At 41.9% G+C, this 19,286-nt stretch overlaps 1 protein-coding gene across 2 annotated transcripts in view; it reads left to right on the forward strand.

The window, feature by feature from the left end:
- The first annotated feature begins 1,076 nt into the window (after positions 1 to 1,076).
- GRIN2A (glutamate ionotropic receptor NMDA type subunit 2A) overlaps positions 1,077 to 19,286 on the forward strand; it is a 188,712-nt gene continuing 170,502 nt past the window's right edge. For both annotated transcript variants that reach the window (XM_040592942.1, XM_040592943.1), the window contains exons 1-3: positions 1,077 to 1,632; positions 2,445 to 2,670; positions 4,169 to 4,591. In XM_040592942.1, coding sequence (XP_040448876.1) covers positions 4,187 to 4,591 — 405 coding nt within the window. In that variant the 5' untranslated portion in view covers positions 1,077 to 1,632; positions 2,445 to 2,670; positions 4,169 to 4,186. The remainder of the gene's footprint in view (positions 1,633 to 2,444; positions 2,671 to 4,168; positions 4,592 to 19,286) is intronic.

The raw sequence follows: 19,286 nt of genomic DNA on the forward strand, positions 1-19,286 counted from the left end.
GTCTTTCTAGGCAAAACAAATGTCTAAGAAAGTAATCTCTGAATAAGTTAAGGAGATGAAATCTTTTAAAGGAGGGAAAAAAGGCATAGATTTATTGGGGAATTTTATGAAAAGTCTGTCAAAGGCAGTAAAGCTGATGCATTGTTAAATGTCTTTGGGAGTGAGTTCTTAGCATTCTGTGTCTTCATGTGGTGAAAAGCAAACTTCAGTGAGTGGACAGTTGGCATTATCCTATTTGAACCCAAAGGTTTCCTCTGGCATAGGTGCCTCATTGAGTGGGTCTGCCAAAATGTGTGCTTTGGCCTTACATGGAAGTGTTCAGGATAGAAATATGTAGGACTGTACAGAATGGAGCACAAAAGAGAGCATCATCTATGTATAGTCATTCGTGCAAAAACAAGTAAGTCGTGGCAGCTGGAGCAGGATGGTGGAAAGGGGAAAGCTGAAGAGCAGCAGAGTGCGGAAGGAGGTGCGGTAGTGTGTGGTGGTGTGGTGTGGGAAAGGAGGAAAAAACTGCTCAACAGCGAGGTGGGTCTGACACCAGGGCCGTGCCGGATGAATGGAAGACAGAAATGGGCACAAGGCTTTGAAACGGGGCATGTAGAATGGGGGGTGGAGCGGCAGGGATGCCCAGTGGAGCCAAGGTCTACAGAGCGTTTTTGTGAGATTTGGCTGCGGTCTGGAGCTTTTAGGTCTGCTTTTAGTGTGGAAGCTGCTGCTCCACATTCCTCCCCCTGAGCCCCACGGCCGGGATTTCTGGTTGACAGCCTCCCGCCAAGGGAAAGAGCACTGCGGGGTCCCCCGGGCTGCAGCCTTCGCCTGGGGCCGCTACCGTGCGAGGAGTGCTCAGCCCCGCCGCCCTGCTGCCCCACACCCGGTGCTGTCACTGTTCCCCCGGCTCTGACACCCCCTCCCCCGGCTGCCTGGGTCTGACTCATGCATGGTGCCTGTGGAAGCAGAACGGGGAGGGCCGTGGTTCAAAGAGGCCGCCACTGGTCTCGGTTTGACGAGGCGCCCGTGAGCTTCGCCCCTGCGGGGGTGGCGGTGCCGGGGCGGCGGAGCGGAGCGGGGGGCGGCGGTGCCGGGAGCGGAGCAGCGCGGAACCGAGCGCGGAGCGGAGCGCAGCCCGCAGCGGTGCGCAGGCGGCCCCCGCGCAGCGGCGCCGGGTGGATCCCGCTGCACCTCCGGGGGCCGGCGCCGCCAGTCCCCGCCGCTTCCAAGCAGCTGAGAGGAGCGCGGGGGCTGCGAGGCTGCCGGCCGGGGGAACTGCTGCAGCAATATTGCAATTGCACTTTAAATAGCACGCACACACACACACACACACACACACACACACACACACACACAAAAAAAAAGAGGGGGGAGGAAAAGGAAAAAAAAAGATGAAGACGCTTAAACGCCTCCTGCCAAAAGTAAAGAGCAAATCTCAGTTGCAATGGCTCTGCTAAAACTTGATCATGCGGGATTTCAAGCGATAGGGAGCTGCTGGGCTTGCATTTACTGCGGTGGGAACAAGTTGCAGGATGAAATCCAGGCGTTAAGGGACCTATTTTCCACTTCGTTGTTTGCAAAGGAATCTACTGAGATGACTTTGAGGATCTTTAAGCTGGAACTATGTGGAGGGAGCATGCAGTAAGTATTGCCCGTCGCCTTCCTGGCGAGCGCTGCTGCGCGCCCGGGTACCGGGGCTGGGTGCGGGGTGCGGGGCTGCGGCCCCAGCGGCTCCGTGCTTGGCGCTGGGCGCCCGCCGGCCCCGGGAGCGGGCAGGGGATGCCGCTGCCTGCCTGGGCCGCCGGCGTCCTACGGCTAACGGGGGCGCCTGAAGTACTGTCTTCATGCATACTGCTCGGAAACGGTGAATGGAAAATTAAAGCGATGCGAGCTTTTCGTGGAGGGAGCTGCTAGAGTGCGTCTCCCTGGCTTGCTTATGGTAAATTGAGAATGGATCCGTTCCGTTCCAAGATCAAGAAGAGCTTTATCCCGCAGCCATTTAGCAGTTTTACAGATTATGCGTGTTTTGAACCTGTGAAGCGAACTCCTGCCCTTGGCCATGTGAATTAGTTTGCTCCTGGCTGCTCTTCCCAGGCTGGGTGTCTCTTCCCTTAGAGCCCAGCCCGTGCATTTCTCCAGGAAGCAAACGGGCAGTTGGGAGCCCGGGATTTTCCTGACCTGGATAGGATGAGGGACGTTTCCCGGACGGCTGCGGGCTCAGGGATGCTGTTAAGAAAGAGCTTAAATTTATTTCTAAGTGAATGCAGGGGGCGGGGACGACGACGACGACGACTTTTGGGTCTAGGCACTTTATTTCGGTTCACACACCACAGGAGATGGAAACATTTTTTTCTCCTGACAAACCTGCAACCTGACTAACGGCTTCTCACCGTCTCCTCTTCTCTCCCCCGTTGTCCCCCCCGCTCCCCCTGCCCCCCCCGCCCCGTGTCCAGCCCCCCCTTGCCTGTCTCCCTGCCAGCGTAGCTGCCCTCCCGGGACGCGATGTCGCTCGCAGGCTGCGGCGGGGACCACAAGTGCGGCCAGCGGCGCGGAGGCCGCCCCTGAGCCCGGGCACCGAGGGGCGCGACATGCCCGCGGCCGCGGCATGCCCAGCACCAGCACCGGCACCGGCACCGGCAGCACCGGCACCCGCCGCCGCTCCGTCTCCTGAGGCGCTGGGTACGTGAGATGGCGCCTGCGGCCGCTAGGGGGCACCATCGCCCCGCCCGCCGCGGCTCGGGATGCCGGGGGCGCTCCCGGTGCGGCGCCGCGGGTTACGGGAGCCGCGCCGTGCTGGCTGCGGCCCGCGTTCTGCGCGTTGTGCGTAACTGTAATAACCGTTATTTCGCGGGCTCTGAGGGACGCTGAAGTGGCTTCGTCTCTGCGGGCATTTAGGTTTGTTTATTCCTACCGCTTTGCGGGCTACCTCTGATGCTGCAGCGGTGGGAGCCTGGCCCGCAGTGCAATGACCTCGGAAGCTCGGGGGCACTGATTTGTAGTTAAACGGTCTCTCGAGTGCTCATCTCCTTGTCTGCCCCGAAGGGAGGTGGTGATACAGCAATCCCTTGTCTTGGTGTCTGTTTCAGCAGCAGATGATTCCGATTGATGATGGAGATAGGGCTGGTAGGGTGAGAGGGGAGATCTGAAAAATGCCGCCCCTGGCTGGACAGCCCAGCTAGTGTTCTCTGCATGCTGCTTTGCAGCAAGCTTGGCTTATGTGGCACAGGGAGTCCCTTCTTGCAGCTAGCAGAGAGCCAGTTAGGGGGGTGGAAATCCCCCGGGGCACACAAACAGGGAGATCTTGCGGAGTCAGACCTGCTCTCCCTCCTCTCCCTCCTTCAGATAGTTCAGATCACTCTATGGCTCATGTCTCTCCCCGTCCTACTCTGTCTATATTCAGCCCCCTACAGAGATTCAGTGAAGACATGAAGTAAACCAATGCAGCGATGCTCATTTATGGAACACCCTCCCCTTCAACGCCAGTGACAACTTTCCGTCCGAGATCAGCAGTTCTGAGATGCTCAAGTGAATGCTGCGTAAGAGGAGGGAGAAGAATTAAGATAGAATATTGTGCTTCTGAATCTGTTCCAGAAATGCAGTAGACTGTGCTTGAGCAGCAGCTGTCTAGGAGAGATCTTCAGAAATAAACCAGCATGGTTCTGGGATGATGTGAGATGTATGGAGTGTATGGATCGGGCTTTCCAGCAGACCTCTGGCTCATTTCTCTCATTTTGAGCTAAAGCATCTCTTCTGGTTAGGTTGTGACTAAATTTTAAATAGACATGCAGGACAAAGGAAAATAGTTTTTTGTGCTTTGCCTGTTTTAGGACAGCAAGGTTAAAGAGGAGGTTGATAATGTCTTTTTTTATTTATGCTAGTCATTTTAAATTTGTTGGCCACCCAGGAATTATTTTAATGGTTTTTCCTCTGAACTTGTGCTGCATTTTTTGTCTTGCTTGTGGAAGACCAGTTGTAATATTGTCATTGGCAAGCCGACTTTTTAAGGGGATATGAGAGGCTGGAATTGAAACTAAGGTGAAGAAAGCATTATAGAAAGCTGCTAAAGTTTGCATTGTGTCCAGAAGCATTCTGTTTAAAAACGTCATTGGAGATATATGGTGTATTTTTTTTCTCTTTGTTGTTTTTTTTTTTTCAACCAATGTGATCACTTTTGCAGGGGATAAAGCTGGCAAAGATGAGGAAAATTGGCTGCGCTCTCCTGGTACTCCAAGCTCTTCTGGCGCCTTTGGATCTTGTTTGTGGAGCAGAGAAAAGTTATCCCATCCTGAACATTGCAGTGATTCTGGGAAGGACCAAGGATATCACAGAGAGAGATATCAGAGCTCTCTGGACCAGGGAAATGTCAGCAGACCTGACTGTTGATGTCAATGTAGTGACCCTTCTGGTGAACCAGACTGACCCCAAGAGCATCATAACACATGTTTGTGACTTGATGTCAGGCACCAAGATCCATGGAGTGGTTTTTGGAGATGATACTGATCAGGAGGCAGTAGCTCAGATATTGGATTTTATTTCATCTCAGACTTCCATTCCAATTCTTGGAATTCATGGTGGGGCCTCCATGATAATGGCAGATAAGGTAGGAAAATTTATTAAAAGCTTTTACTAGTCTAGTGTATTTCACTGTATTGGTATCTGTTTTGAATAATCACTACAAGCAGTTCAAAAAGGATGCTTCTAATTGTCTCTCTGTACTTTAGAAAAAAAAATACATGGAGCAGTGCCCTTGTTGATCACTTATCAAATATTCTAAAATATTTCAGGGTTCATGCCTGAAGCTCAACTTTCTGTCCATTGTAAAAGCAGTCCTAAGGAAATTTTACTCTCCAGCACACTGAATGCTGGTCAGTTTAGAAATTTTACTAGCAAATGACATATGGCTGTAAAAACAATCTCAAAATAGTAGGCCCATAAAATGATTTTAGGAATAAGATGTAAAATTATAAGCAGAAGTTCTGCAGTGCTTATAAGCAATAGCAAGCAATAGACATGAATATATTTGAGGACAATAGTAGTAATAGGACAATCATATTAAGCTGGACTTTTGTGATCTACTACAGTCTATAAATTAAGTAGTCTGGCAAACTTGAACCAGCTCTTGTATTCACTGTATGTATTAAATTAGATTTTTGTTAACTAGTTCCTTCCAATTTCCTGCTATAGTTAATGAGAATCCACAATCGGGTTGTCTGAACTCTGGAGATAATGACAAATCGTTTTGTTGGAAAACATCTCTGTGTAATCTGTTGTGAGACTGTGGAATGTCAGAAGTGAGTCATGTACCCAGCTCATGTGCCTTAACATTACAACATTTTAAAAAAAAAAACCTTGCTAGCACTGCAGCGTTGATCTCATAAAGGGATCACTGCTGTTTCTGAACTAGGTGCTTAGCACCACACAGGTCTCTGCTCTCTGGCATGGGGTGCTCCTTGGCCTCAAAGTCCAAGGGAAGCTCCCACCGTGCTATGAAAGAGGATAGCTGAAGAGGGAGTTAGGTGTATGAAGTCACTTACTGATTTTCCAGCACACAAGGCTTTTAAATGTTAATTTTATCTTGTTTTTTTTTTCCTGATATTTGTGCCCTTTAGGATTTCTTAGTCATTAAATAATGTTATTCCTTTTAAGTGGCTTTTGAATAGTACTTGGATAGTGAAGAATCCATTTTTAGAATCCATCTAAAAATGAAATGGTCCAGATACGTTGTTGTTTCGTAACTTGAGGGGAAACAGAAGCAGAGAAGATGCAGTGTTTAGTTACAATGTCAGAATTGGCTTTGAACTTTTGGAACTTTTTACCTCTAGGAAAGACTTTTTCCAATGGGCTAAGTGCTCTGTGTCTCAGTATTTTAAATGGTCTTCCTTTAAAATGTGTGTCATACAAGGGGAGGACAGTGAGTGCTGACTTCTAGCAGAGATTCTATAACAATGGCTTTGACATCTTGATTTATATGGAAAGATCATTACAGTCAATGCTACTATCTTAAATGTAATTCCAGTGACCAAGTTAGAGGCAGTTATTTCATGTGCTTTTAAATTACTGTAAAGATTTACCCATCTTCATAAAGTTGGCTTTATATATATTTAGGAATTTTATTTGATACGTATTTCACTCAACTTTTGATATGTATTTCACTCAAGTTGCTATGCCAGTATAAGAATATCTGAAGATCCCAGCCAGTGCTGAGTGATGAAACACTGGCAGAAATCCTTACCGAACTGACTTCATGCTCGGTAGCAGATACAGGATGTTGCTGACACAGATCTATAGATCTATTTTTTACTTCTATGTAGGAGCCTCTAGAAAGTTAGACTGTATTTTTCTTGTCTCAGTAAGTTAATACTATTTTTATTATATGGTAATATTGACATTGTTAGATCACCATCTTTGATTCCAGGGATTATCAGTTTGCTAATAAAACATTTTGATGTTGAAATTTGGCTTCTAAGATTTCCACTTGGGAAATTAAAATTGTTCTTTTGTGTGTTAAGACAATCTAACAGAGCTGTCTCCAGTAGCTTGAATTGGCTGAAGGAATTGTTTGTGCCTATAACTGAAATTGCCTTGATTTTTAACTTGGCTTTTGCAATGTGCAATGTCTTGCAACTGGGTTTGGAACATTGCAGTAATGAGACTTCAATGTGTCACTCAATTGACCATTCATTTAGGAATGAATTCCTGGGAGTTGAAGGTGAAATTCACAGTGCTGTCATAAAGGCAGAGGAGATGAAGTCTGAGGGAGCAGGAGTGCAAACGTAAAATCTGTCTTCCAAGTCTGTGTCAGATTTTAGCTGAAACACATGGGTATTGGCTACATTGTGAAGTTGTTCAGTGTTTGAAGTCTTCTGTTTTGTCTCATACATTGAGATGGCTGGATGTGCAAAGAAGGTGCTTGGTCCCACTCCTGCTTGTGGATGTAGCAGTTTCATTTATGTCCTTATCATGTGGCTCTAAGAGATATTTTCCTGCTTTGTGGCATTATGCTGGCACTGTGTTTTAGACGACTTGTACTTCAAAATGTGTGTGTGTGTAGTACCTGTTTGTTTGTAGTCTACCAAGCATGGCTGACACAAAGGTGGCACAACAGTTCAGTGAGGGTGCCAGGTGGTTGTTATATGGTACTTAACTGTCCTGAACATGAACTTAACTGAAAGCACAGAAATTGAAGTCATCTATAATGCTCTGTACTGCTGAAAAATTTACTGGAATGACTCGGATTAGATAAGTTTGCCATATTTTTTATGGCTAATAAATACTATGGCGATGTGAACCACACAAAAGAGCCACCTCTTTAAAAAACAAATTGGTTTAGGTTTCTAAATATGAGATATGCCCACATTGGAGCATGCAGTGAATAATGCAGGACATACAGCTTTTGAAGTGCTGAGTCCCCATGCAAACATTTGCTGTGAACGGTATGTAGTTTAGACTGCCTCCTCCGTTGGCCCAGCTGGCTGCACTCTACTTCAGCTTGGTTAAAGCTTGCCTGCACCAGCTGAGGAGATATGTTGCCTGATATAGACTATGAATATTGACAGACATGTGAAGCCAACAAAACTGGAATCTTTTCTGAACCTGGCTGATCTGCCTTCACCTGACATCTGCTGTTAAAAACCTACCAATAAACCAATGTGACACTTCAGGATGGATGGTACCTACCTTCCCTGATCCTGACTCCTCTGTAGAGATACCCTTTGGACAGTGCCACGTGCTCTGTCTCCAGCTGAGTTTATCACCTGCTGTTGGCAGGAATTCTTCTGCCAATAAATGCTCCGTGGCTTTGATCGCCAATTCTGCTTTAAAAACATATTCAGATGTGGGATAGTCTACTGAAACAAGATGAGAATTGTCTGGGGCATCTGTGCCAACCTGCTGTGTATCAGCATCCCTTGGAGGATGCTGAAAACAGACTGGCTGTTTATTCATCTTGTATCTGTTGACATTTGAGTGATCTCAAACCAAACATTACTTGGGAACTGTTTCCTGACTTGAGCATTTGGTTTAAAACTTAGCTGTGTTTGTTTCACCACATGCTATCATTGTAATGATAATATTTGCGATACTTTTCTAAAATGGAACATCATTGTTAGTTCTGTGACAACAATAAAACAACAAATTTCCTTCAGAAATGGGGAAAAAGCCCCTATGTATTATGAATATATACAGGAATACTTTGCATCTTTGAACGATACGGCTTTTGCATATTGAAAAACTAAGGCTTTTTTATCTTCTCATTAGAAATATTTCTGAAAGACATAACTTGAAGCATTTTATTGTTGTGGAAGTATGGACTATTATAATACATAGCCAAATAGCATTAAAGGTGAGGGCAGTTTTCCAGAAGGGCTATTGAGAAGTGATCCTTCTTGAAACAGCTTTGGAAATGTTATGCAAAATCAATCTTTGCTTTTCCAAAAGGTAAGTACTTATACAGTTAAATTACAATTCTTCATTATTCTTTCTGCTGATAATTTTGCCAATAAACACTTTTAATTGTTTAGTATAAAATCCTTTTGGCATATACCATCACTTTCAGATTTCTTTTTTTACACCCGTCCTCCTCCAAAATTGTAAATATAGAATTACAGAGCAATTGAAGTTAGAAGGGATCACTGGAAGTTGTCTAACCCAACCCCAGCTCAATGATAAGGTAATCTTAAAGTTAGATCAGATTGTCCAGTCAAGTTTTGAGTATCCTCATGGATGTAGATACCACAGCTTCTCTGGACAGTCTGTTCCAGTACTTAAACTTTCTCACCGTGCAAATATTTTTGTTATACCTCATTATAATTTCCCTCTGTACCGTGACCACAGGCTCTTGATCTTTTGCTTAAGTCCGACTTTTCTCTTGAGTCCAACTCTGTCTCTGTGTAGTTGTAGGTTGCAATTACACCAGCCCCTTCTCCGGGGCAAAGAGTTCCCTCGGCCTTTTCTTGCACCTCCTGCACTCCAGTCCTTTGGACTCGCTCAGGTCCTGTATAGGCGAACCCAAATCTGGACAGAGGACTGCAGGCAAGGACTCATAGGTACCAAAGAGAGGAACAATCCCTCCCCTCAAGCCTCTAACTGTGCTCTTGCTTGTACAGCCTGGCTAGGCTTTATCCCTGGAAGGGTGCACTGCTGACACATGTTCAACTCGCCTGCCAGCCCCCTCTGTATCCTACAGTGCTGCTGGGATATTTGTTAAGACATCAGACTACAAGTAGTGAGTGAAATTGTACTTTTAAATATTGTCCAATCTTTTGGTGCATATTTTTCAGGTATTTTACTGAAACACTTGCTGATGTTTGCATTACCTGTCATTTTCAGCTCACTGTAGACATAGCTGGAATTGCTCTGTTTTTCCTCATCCCTGAGATATAAAAACCATACCACACTTGTGCAAACCAGAGCTCAGCCCGGCCTTGTAATTATGATGAGAGCACACCCAGACTCGCAGCTCTGGTACTGAGAATTTACTCCCTTACCCGTACACAACTTTGTACGCTGCTCTTAAGGTTCCTTGACACATCTTACAACTTCTTGGCCCTGTGTCCTCATAGCACAGTGATCATATGAAAACAAGTTAAAAAGCCCAAAAGTTCAAACCCCACACTTCCCATTTGCCGTATGCTTTAAAAATCATTATGATGAATGGGGGAAGGGTGTTGGGTTTGTTTTCTATTGTAGAGTCCTGTCTAGAAATCATACTTTGTAGAGTGCGCTCATCAATTTGCACGTTTTCCATATGCATTATGCAGATTTCTGTCCAGCTCATCTAGCTGGCCTGTAAAAGCAGTCCTGTATTTTTACAGAAAATCTAAATGTAGATTTTGTAACTTTTCCGTCCTGCTCTTACTGATAACTGATATTAACAAGTGTATGATACTATACTCCTGAGCATGATATTAACGTTGGCTTTGGCTGGTACTGCAACAGACTAGAAGATTCAACTAATTTAATAAATGCTTTAGTGCAAAAGTACCTGTATTCATGTAACTGGTGTTTTGGGTCTAGATACAGTAGGTTGTGCGATTCCATTGCACACAATACTTCCAGCTTCTGGCTCTTTTAAGAAGCAGTTGAATTTCACTTTCTGTCCTAGCTGTACCAATGTTGCTATGGGAAGCAAAACTTTCAGATAGTCTCATTTTTGTTTTGAACTGCAACAAAAATGTAGGACTGACCTCCTTTTGCAAATCTGTTTACTTCACTCTATCCATAAAAGTCAATCTATATGTATCTTTTTAAAAAGAAAGTTGCCTTTACACATCCACAAGATTTTTAGAACCAGGCTCGTAATCTGTGGTTGTACCTTCCACGCACACGTGCCATAATCACTATTATTAGATGGTTAAAAACATGTTTGAAATTTTCTTGCTAGAGGTGACTGAAGTGAGTGGATACAGTATCTTGTGCTTTTTTCCAACAGGAGCCAGTGCTCTGGGAGCGCGAGGTGGTCATGATGCAGCATGGCAGTTCACATTACTATTCTTGTACTGTTATTGCTGTGAGAAAGTAAAGCTTTAGTAGCGAGAGCTGCAGTGTTTGCTGCTTTCAGCTGTGTCTCAGAACTCGGAGGAGCATTATGTTAATAACATGAGCTTGCTCGCTTCTTTTCTAAAGGATTTTCCTGGGTATTTCTGAGGTGATTATATTATTCCTCATTCTCTTGCCTGCACAAAAAATTTCCCTTTAAATTTAGCAAAGGAAACCAGAGAGGATTTTTCTAGAATACTGTGAGAGTAGACTTGAACTGTCATTCTTGTGGAGTTGAAGGGATGGGTATTTGGTTTAATTTTCCAAAGTAGAAGGAAGATAGTTTTGAAGAGATTGGAAATTTCTGTAACTAGTAAGCAGATTGTAGGAAACTGAAATCTTCCAGAGTTTACTTTATTTTTGACATAGCTCAGGTGTGGGTAAGTTTGTATTTTTTTTAACTTGCCTGAGTTGACACAGTTGCAGCTGAGCCCAGGGTGCAGGGTGGGATCCCATAAAATGCTGTTATTTAGGAGAGGAATGTTTGGCTTCACTTGGATGTAGTCATTTGCAGTAAGATCAATATGTTTTAATCTCAACGGTACTGTTTCATTTTTCTCCACACTGTCTTTTCTTACAGTCTTGACAATAGAAATCTATAAGTGTCTTTGTTTTGAGTAACAACATTTAAAAACTGCTAGTAAGTCACTGTTGTAGATCATCCACATAATCTTTCCAAACTATTGCCTGCCTATAGGTAATTATAGCAGACTCCTGAGCTGTAAAAGTAGGACACCAGACCTTCAGCATAATTTTCTGCTTGCAGACATTCCTGGTGGCACCTTTGGAATTTTTTTCCCCAAGGACATTCTCAAATATAAAATCCAAAATTACTCTCTTTAAGCTACAAAATAATAATAGACTATTATAAAGCACGTAATACATTTCTGGTGATCAGAATATACCTGGAGAACATACCTGAAAATATTCATCCTAATAAAATTATGCAGTGAATAGAACGCAGAGGACCTTGATATCATGTCAAACACATTTTTCATGTTTCATCTATTAATTATTTTTGAGAGAATGCTTAGATTATTTGAATAGACAGTTTAATAGTGTGTTTAATTTGTCACTTACTTGAGCTAACAATTTAATGTGACAAATTTCTTTATAATTTTTTTGGACTTACTTGGAAGATATGTGGGGTAGATCTGCATTCATCAGTGATGGTACAAAGAGCTTTGTATAGATGAACAGAGAAACTTTGAAGTCCAGAACTATTTCTATTTGTTAGAAATCTGTGGTCATCTGGGCTAGCTTTGCATGTACTTTTTCCTTCCCCTCTTCCCTCTTCCCCCTTCCTCTTCTTCCTCTGCCTCATCTCTTTCCTGGAGGTATTAAGCTATGTGGATTTTACTGAGGGACCCCAGCCTGGATTGTCCCTACACCATCTGTCACCATACTGTTTGTTTAAATCCTTGAGATGTTTTCTTTTATACTTTACTGAAATAAATAAATAAAACTGTAGTAGCATCATTGACTATTTATATTAGATTTAGACTTAATGTCCTTAGGACAAAAAACCTGTGCTTGCATTTGAGGTGCATTACCGAGATGCACAGCTTATAAAAATGGACATGGTTTAATTCTTCCAGTGCAGAGTTCCAGTTACGCTGCACATTCACACTCCAACCAAGGGCCCCTCTGGCTCCTCAAGATGGAGACTTAGCTGGGAGTCTCGTGGCCTCAGAGAGACAGTGCTGCTCATGGATTATGCTCGGGTGTCCCCATTATCTCTAGGAAAAGGTTTTATGCTTTTGTGTAAATGCATGGCAGATAGCGAGCATTTCTTTTCTTTGTATTTGCACTCAAAGAAGCTGTGCTGGAAGGCCCATGGTGATGCATGATCCTGTAATCTGGGAGTGGGTATTTTGGGTCAGGGAAAAGCGGAGACTCACAGGCTCTATGTGAGACTGGACCTGGAAATAAGATTGGTATAGAAGGGGGAATATTTCAGCAGAAATTAAAGTGTGTAGAAGAAATGTAATGTAAAACTACTATCACCAACAGGAAACCGAGCTTATTTCCTGATATGCAGATGTGATATTCCAAGTTGCAGTTGGAAGTTACTTGGTGTTCAGCAGCTGCAAGTTTGTGGCCTGCAGTTAATTTCTCACCTTTCACCCTCTACTTTCCATACACATGAAGCTTTAGTGATCAAAAAGCCTGAGTATTTGGAAGGAGAAGGAGGGCTGAGATGCACAAGTCCTGTCTTATTTAGGGAGCAGTAAAATTCCTCTGAAGAAATGTCTGTGCCTTCTGCGACTCAGGCATTAGGGTTCCATTGTTGCCTACTGGGGTGGACTGAAGAGTACACAGGGTTCCTTGATCAACCTCTGTGACTGAGTCAAATCTTTTGAAAAAGCAAGTTTCCAGTCTGAATTTGTGACTAAGGCTTTGTTTGAATACTGACTCTTTAAACTTCACATGCAGATTAAAGAAATCATTCATAAATGTATACATCAAGACAGTTTGTGCAATCCATTTCTACTCGCCTCTTCTCCTCAGGAGCCAGAGACCGAACTAAAACTGACCTAGGAAATCCAGCAACAGATCTGAGGTCATAAACTGATCCTAAACTTCTAGAGCAGGGGCAACAATGAAATGTCTCCATTTCATTGTACATTTATAGGACAGAGAATGCTTAGTAAGGTTAACCTGTATTTGGACAGGGGCAAATTCAAAGCAAAAGTACAGCCCTTTTTGGCTTTTATACACCAAGAAGCACATTGGAGGGCTCTGGATGAGATTTTATTAAAACACTGTAATCTGCATACAGCTCCAAAATGACTTCCATTTCTTTTGGAAGTCATGTTTTGTTTCATATTTAGGCATGATCAGGTCTGAGAAAGCTAGGTCTGGTGTGATTTTTTTTTTTAGTATACATGCAGATTCTTCTTCCTGTTTGCTTCAAGATTCCCTTGCTGAAGATGGAGAGGAAGAGTGAGATAATAACAGGTTGTCATCTTCATGCTTTTAATATTTTTCTTCAAGTACATTGATTTACCTACTCCTTAGGATGGACCCTACACATAATAGTAGTTTGGTGTACTGGATTGGCTGATGATAGTATAATTTCCCAGTAGAAGCACATACACCCATTTTGAGTAGACTGCATGTAGTAGTGTTTTTCAGATTGAGACCATACACCTTTCAACTTTAAAATAATGTATCCCTTAATCTGAGTTTTGAGTAAGCTGTCATGGGGAGGTGCTTCGTTACCAGATGACTCTTCAGCCACTGTTTTAGGCTTTCTACCTCCATTATAGTTTGGTGAAAGTAATTTCTTTTTAGCCTTTAATGAAGACAGGCTGGACTGTTTCCTTGTCACAAGTTACCTGCTGCAGCATGACTGAGAGCACCAGTGCTGGTCTTGCTCCATGGCCTCTGCTCTGTGTATGTAACTACTATAGCCTGCCTTTTGTGCATCTCAGAGCACGGTAGAAATATGTTTCAAGGGATTGCTGGGTGGGAAGCTGCTTACCTGTTCCTTTCATTTCCTTTTCTTGACAGTGAACGGCTTTGCTTTTTTTTTTTTTTTTTTTTTTTTTTTTTTTTGTGTCCTAACTTCTGGTTCAAGGTTTCTGCTTGCGTTTTTGCTAATACAAAGTTCTGTCCAATTGTGCTGACCAGTTTACCTCTCCATGTGACTAGAGTTAACAATGGGACTATTTGTTTTCACTACATTGATTTTGTGTCTAGTGGAAACACACTGCATATGCAGAACCACTATGAAAGAGAGGAGAGCAGGGATTTTATAGCCATCTTCAGCTCAACACAATTTACAACACAATTAGGAACAACAGTTAGAATAAACAGAAAATAGAATTAAGGTAATCTGTTCTAAGTGAGTGACATTCCTGTAATGAGTTGCTTTTAGGAGTTACAGAAACACATAATTACCAGACAAATTACATGTTATTTTTTGTGTGTGAGGCCAAGGGTAAATTGTCGGCAGAGGCATCAGAGCTATATGAAGTACATAATTGGGACGAGATAAGGCTTGAATTCATCATGAGAAGACAGATGCAAAGACTTTAGAAAGTGTGTTCTATTCTAAATTCATCATGAGAAAACAGATGCAAAAACTCTAGAAAGTGTGCTCTGTTCAAGTACCGTTTAGGATGGACTGGTTTATTTTCAATAGTTACATTATCTTTGTAATAAATAAGCTAGGTCTGTCCTTTGTTTTGTTTTGTTTTGTTTTGTTTTGATCTGTTTGCCATCCCTTTCTGTCTCCTTTCTCCATCTGCATTTTAACTCTTGTTATCTGCAGAAAGGCTGAAATTTCCTGTTGTGTAATCTGGTTTGTAGTGAAAAATGTGGATGACTCCAAAGCTTAGAGTGGAAAACATTAAGCCCTGTTACTTAACTGTGTAACAGCAAAGTGGTACAGAAGTTGTGAAAAGAAGCATTTACTTCCATTGCTTGCTCTTAGACTGCATTTTTCTTATCCAGTCCGTTCTGTATGCAAATCTCCTTCCACCAAAGAGCTGCTTCCAAACACCCTCCTGTTATGCTGTCTTCATTTGCATCCCATCTATTTGCTGTGCTAATTTACACTTGGCTGTCACCCTAGTGTTAGAGGTAGGGCAGGGCTGGTTTTTTTTGTGGTTCGTTTGTTTGGGGTTTTTTTTTTTTGTTTGGTTTGGTTTTTTTCCCCGTGTTTTTGTTTTTTCCCATTTGTTGCTTTAGTTCACTTCTGGCAGAAGCAAGGTTGGCTAAGAGAGAATGTACCTCTCAGCTTAAAATTGTGTGTCCCTTAATGTACTGGGACTCTTTCAGTGTACACAGAGCACAGATGATAGTTGTGCTAAAATAAGATTAATTGAAGAAAATAAAAATTCTTTGGAATCCCAAGAAAGTAAAAACTGTTACGAATTTAAGCCAAACTTATTTTATTTAATAAGCAGAAAATAGAGAAAGAATGAGAAACTAAACCAGGTGAGCTAAGGTAATATTGGTGGAGAGCTGAGGTGGTAATAAACCAGCAATAGAAATTGTTGATGAAAGTGGTCTACTTGTGAAGAAAGGAGTATAAGAAAACCAAAAATATTCAAAACATCGAACAGTTTTCATCTCAGTATCTCTTCAGGTTCTCTGGCCTTGGAATTTTGGGCAATTCTTCTCCTGCCCTAATGGATTTCTTCTATATTCATTGACCAGCTTTACATACTCATATAGGGGACATTTGCTTTTCCTGGTGCAATGTAGGGAGTCCAGGTTGTAGTTAAGTATCTGAAAACTGGTGTATTGGATCTGTATGTTTCTCTTCTAATGTAATTTAAAATTTCCCTGCTGCTTTTATTTTTGCCCTATAGTATAATCTCTGGGACAGGGCCAGTCTATAGGCTTTCCTAAATATACAACCCTCCCGTTAATTCGCTATGCACTTCGCTGGCTAATGTGTGCAGCACTGATGTCCTGCTATGAAAACCTCCATTTCTACATAAAGTGAAAATATTTTTTAATAATTCTCTGATTTGTAGTAATAGACATACTTTTTTGTATGTGTGTTTGTTCACTCTGTTCAGGTGTTTTGTGGGGGTGCCTACTGCCTTGGATTTCTAGGAACTGGCATTTGAAAGTATATTTATGATTCCCTTTTATAATTGATTTTCAATTCCATTAATCTGAATTTCTGATCTCCTGTTAAGGGCTTCAGAATACTTGGGGACAGGACAGACTGACAGCATGTGTGAAAATAAATTGCTTTCCACAGTGTTGGGTGGCTCGCTGATTCTGCAGTCTTCCCTGTATGTGAATGTGTTTCACTCTTGCTTTAAAAATATCATTCTGAGACTCATGTTAACTGGCACTTATAACTTAAATTGTAGTTATATGCACAGAGCAAAGTTACATATTGTGAAATACATAAATGCTGACGTTGTCTAAATGACTGGTTGTATCATGAGCAATGTCTTCAGAGACCAGAGCATAGGAAAGTGTCAGACAAGGGTAGTTTTGGCTCTTTGCAGGGTAAGCTCACTTGTGGAAGGAAAAATACAAGTTTACAAGATTTCTGCTCCCCCCTCTTCAGGTTTGCTAAAGGCAACAAATGGTAGCTATTTCCAGATATACTCATTCTGTCATTTTTCCAGGCTTAACAGTTTTTAAAGTTGTCACATGTTTTCGTTTTCTAACCTTTTCCAGGACACAGGCTTCTGGCTACAATCTCTTTCACTTTCCTTTTGTTCTTTACTATCCATCACCATTTTATAGTGTAAAAGTTACTGGAGTATTTCCAATTATCAGTGAATAAATGAAATGATACTAAACAGCTGACTTAAGACAGGTGTAAATGATAAAATAATCTTCACATTTAAAGTATTCTGAACAGCTGCTCACTAGCTTCTCAGTATATACAAATATTTTCAGATTCCCAATTTCTCATAGAAAACACATCCCATGGTCTCTGAATTAAAATTTAAATAAACATGTGGGAAGTTTATGTGGGAGCCAGCTGTCACCTGCAGCATGTGTGCCTTTAATGGTCATTGAAATCCTTACCAATCTTTTTTGTGTGCTTGCTTAAGTTGTTTTCTTTCTGTTTAAGTGTGTTTCCTTGTATGAGATGACTGGCTTGAAAGGAGCTGTTTTGTGATTTACCTTTCTCACCGTATGTGGTGGAGAGCTTAAACCAGTGAGTTATTTAATCCAATAATAAAATGTAACAGCCCAGCTCAGTTATCCTTATTCCACTGTAAGTCCCATTGATTTGTTAAGTTGCAGGGGACACCTCAGTGGACACTGTCTGAAAGCAGTGGAAGACTTAAGCCAAAATAGGAATGAATGTTGCTTATTTCCCACCCTTTACTACTTTTTTTTTTTTTTTTTTTTTTTTTGCTGTCTATTAATCAAGTTATAGAAACACAAAACTTAATTTTAAATAACTTGTGCAGAAAACAATTCTCTAGATAAACAAAGGAACTTCTAAATGCTGAGGAGTGTACTTGAACTAGGAAAATATAGCTTCCAGGCTTACAGCATCCAGCTCATGTATGAGTCCCCCACGGAAAGCAGAAATCCAGCTTGTGGGATCCTGGCTGCAGCATGATTAATTTCATTGTGAAGTAAAGGACAAGGAGCAAGTTCAAAGTAAGCAAATACTTGAAATACTTAGTTCTTTAATGCCTACTTTAATGCTTTTCCTGAAGATTTGAATGTTGCAATGTAAAGAGAACGTGGAGGGGTTTTTGCCTTTCTATAAGGGGCTTACTATTTTCTTTATGTAAAATGCATGAAGATGCAGATGTAGCCTCTTAATATCTGAGGTGGAAAGTCCAAGCAACACATTAAGGCATATTCCACTTAAAAGAGCAGCCTCTAGTTAAAGGAATGATTTGGTATGTTAAGGGCTATAATGGTACTTGAGGTGCTCTTTTTCAAATGATTTGCTGGGCTGCTGGTGAAACATCTTGGTGATGTGCTACCTGGTTTTACTTAAGTTAAACCTGATATTCTATTTAAACTTCATTTTGGTAATCAGATTTTTGTCTTACCAGGTCACTTTAAGGCTTCATTTACATGTTTGACCCAGTTAAAATCTCTGTTATTTAAACAGCTTTTCTGATTCAGCTCAGATGGTGGTATATTTTCCTTCTTAATCAAGCATTCTAGTGTCGTATATATATATGAAAAGCAAACAACATTCTCCCTCCCTTAGCTTTTTTTAAAACCACATATGTACAATAAGTCTGACTCCCTATTGAGCTGGTTTAATCATTTGTTTTTCCATCTGCAGAAAGCCAGTTCCCAAAGTAACTTCAAAGAGCCTTGCCTGAGTAAAAGCTCGCTGCTTTGGAGCAACGAAGATTACAGAAATACACTTATGCAACAGCTTGAAACTTCTGGCACTTTTGGTGTGGAGGCTACAGCTGAATATTTACCTCTATTGTTCTGTTACTGTAGACCTTAAATGTTTGTAACTGAAAGTTTTACTGCCACTTTGCTTTTGCCTCCCCCGGTAATTGTGTGCAGTGTGATGTGTTGCACGAGTGCATGGACATGACATTTGTAGGCTCAAGGGGAGCACTGGCTTTCTGGGTCATGAGGTGGTCTCACATGTAACTTCACCAAGAAAACAGCCATAAACTTCAGGCTTGGCATAAATTTCCTATAGGCAAGTCTGAAGACTTGCAGCAGCAAATACAGGGTATTTGTTGTATTTTAGATTTAATCCAACCTGATTTGTGCAGGCTTTAATCAAATGATGAAGAAGCTTCAGTTGAACTGGCTCATAGGAAAGTGGTATCTTCCCTTCTTAATTTTTAAAATTTTCTATGTTGACATGTGTAATCTCTCAGCTTGCTGAAAATAAAAGCAATCCCTTGCCCAATACAGATAAATAAATGAGGTAAATATTTTATATCTAATGGGTATGTCACGTTTTTGAGTACAGTAACAAATACAGTTAAAATTGCCACTAGGATGTTTGTGAAAATCTGCTTCAGAAAACTGCAATGGAAGTAATTGTCTTTTCTTCTGTGGTCTTCCTAACTGGAGGTTGTGCCTTAGTCATAACATTCCAGCCCAGCAGTTATCATTATTGTTTTGGAGAAATGCTGATTTTTTTTCTTCTCTTTTTTTTTTTTTGACAAAACTCTTGTCTGAAAATCAGTGTGTCTGGGCCTTGTCCCAAATTAATTTCCTGTGGAGAGAAGGGCTATGAATTTGGTCTCAGTACAATGACTCTTCTGGATTATAATATCTGTCAGTAGAAATGCACTGCTTTGATTTTAACTGAAGCTATTTCA

The sequence above is a fragment of the Falco naumanni genome, chromosome 4 (genome assembly GCF_017639655.2).
Source record: "Falco naumanni isolate bFalNau1 chromosome 4, bFalNau1.pat, whole genome shotgun sequence".
NCBI lineage: Eukaryota > Metazoa > Chordata > Aves > Falconiformes > Falconidae > Falco > Falco naumanni.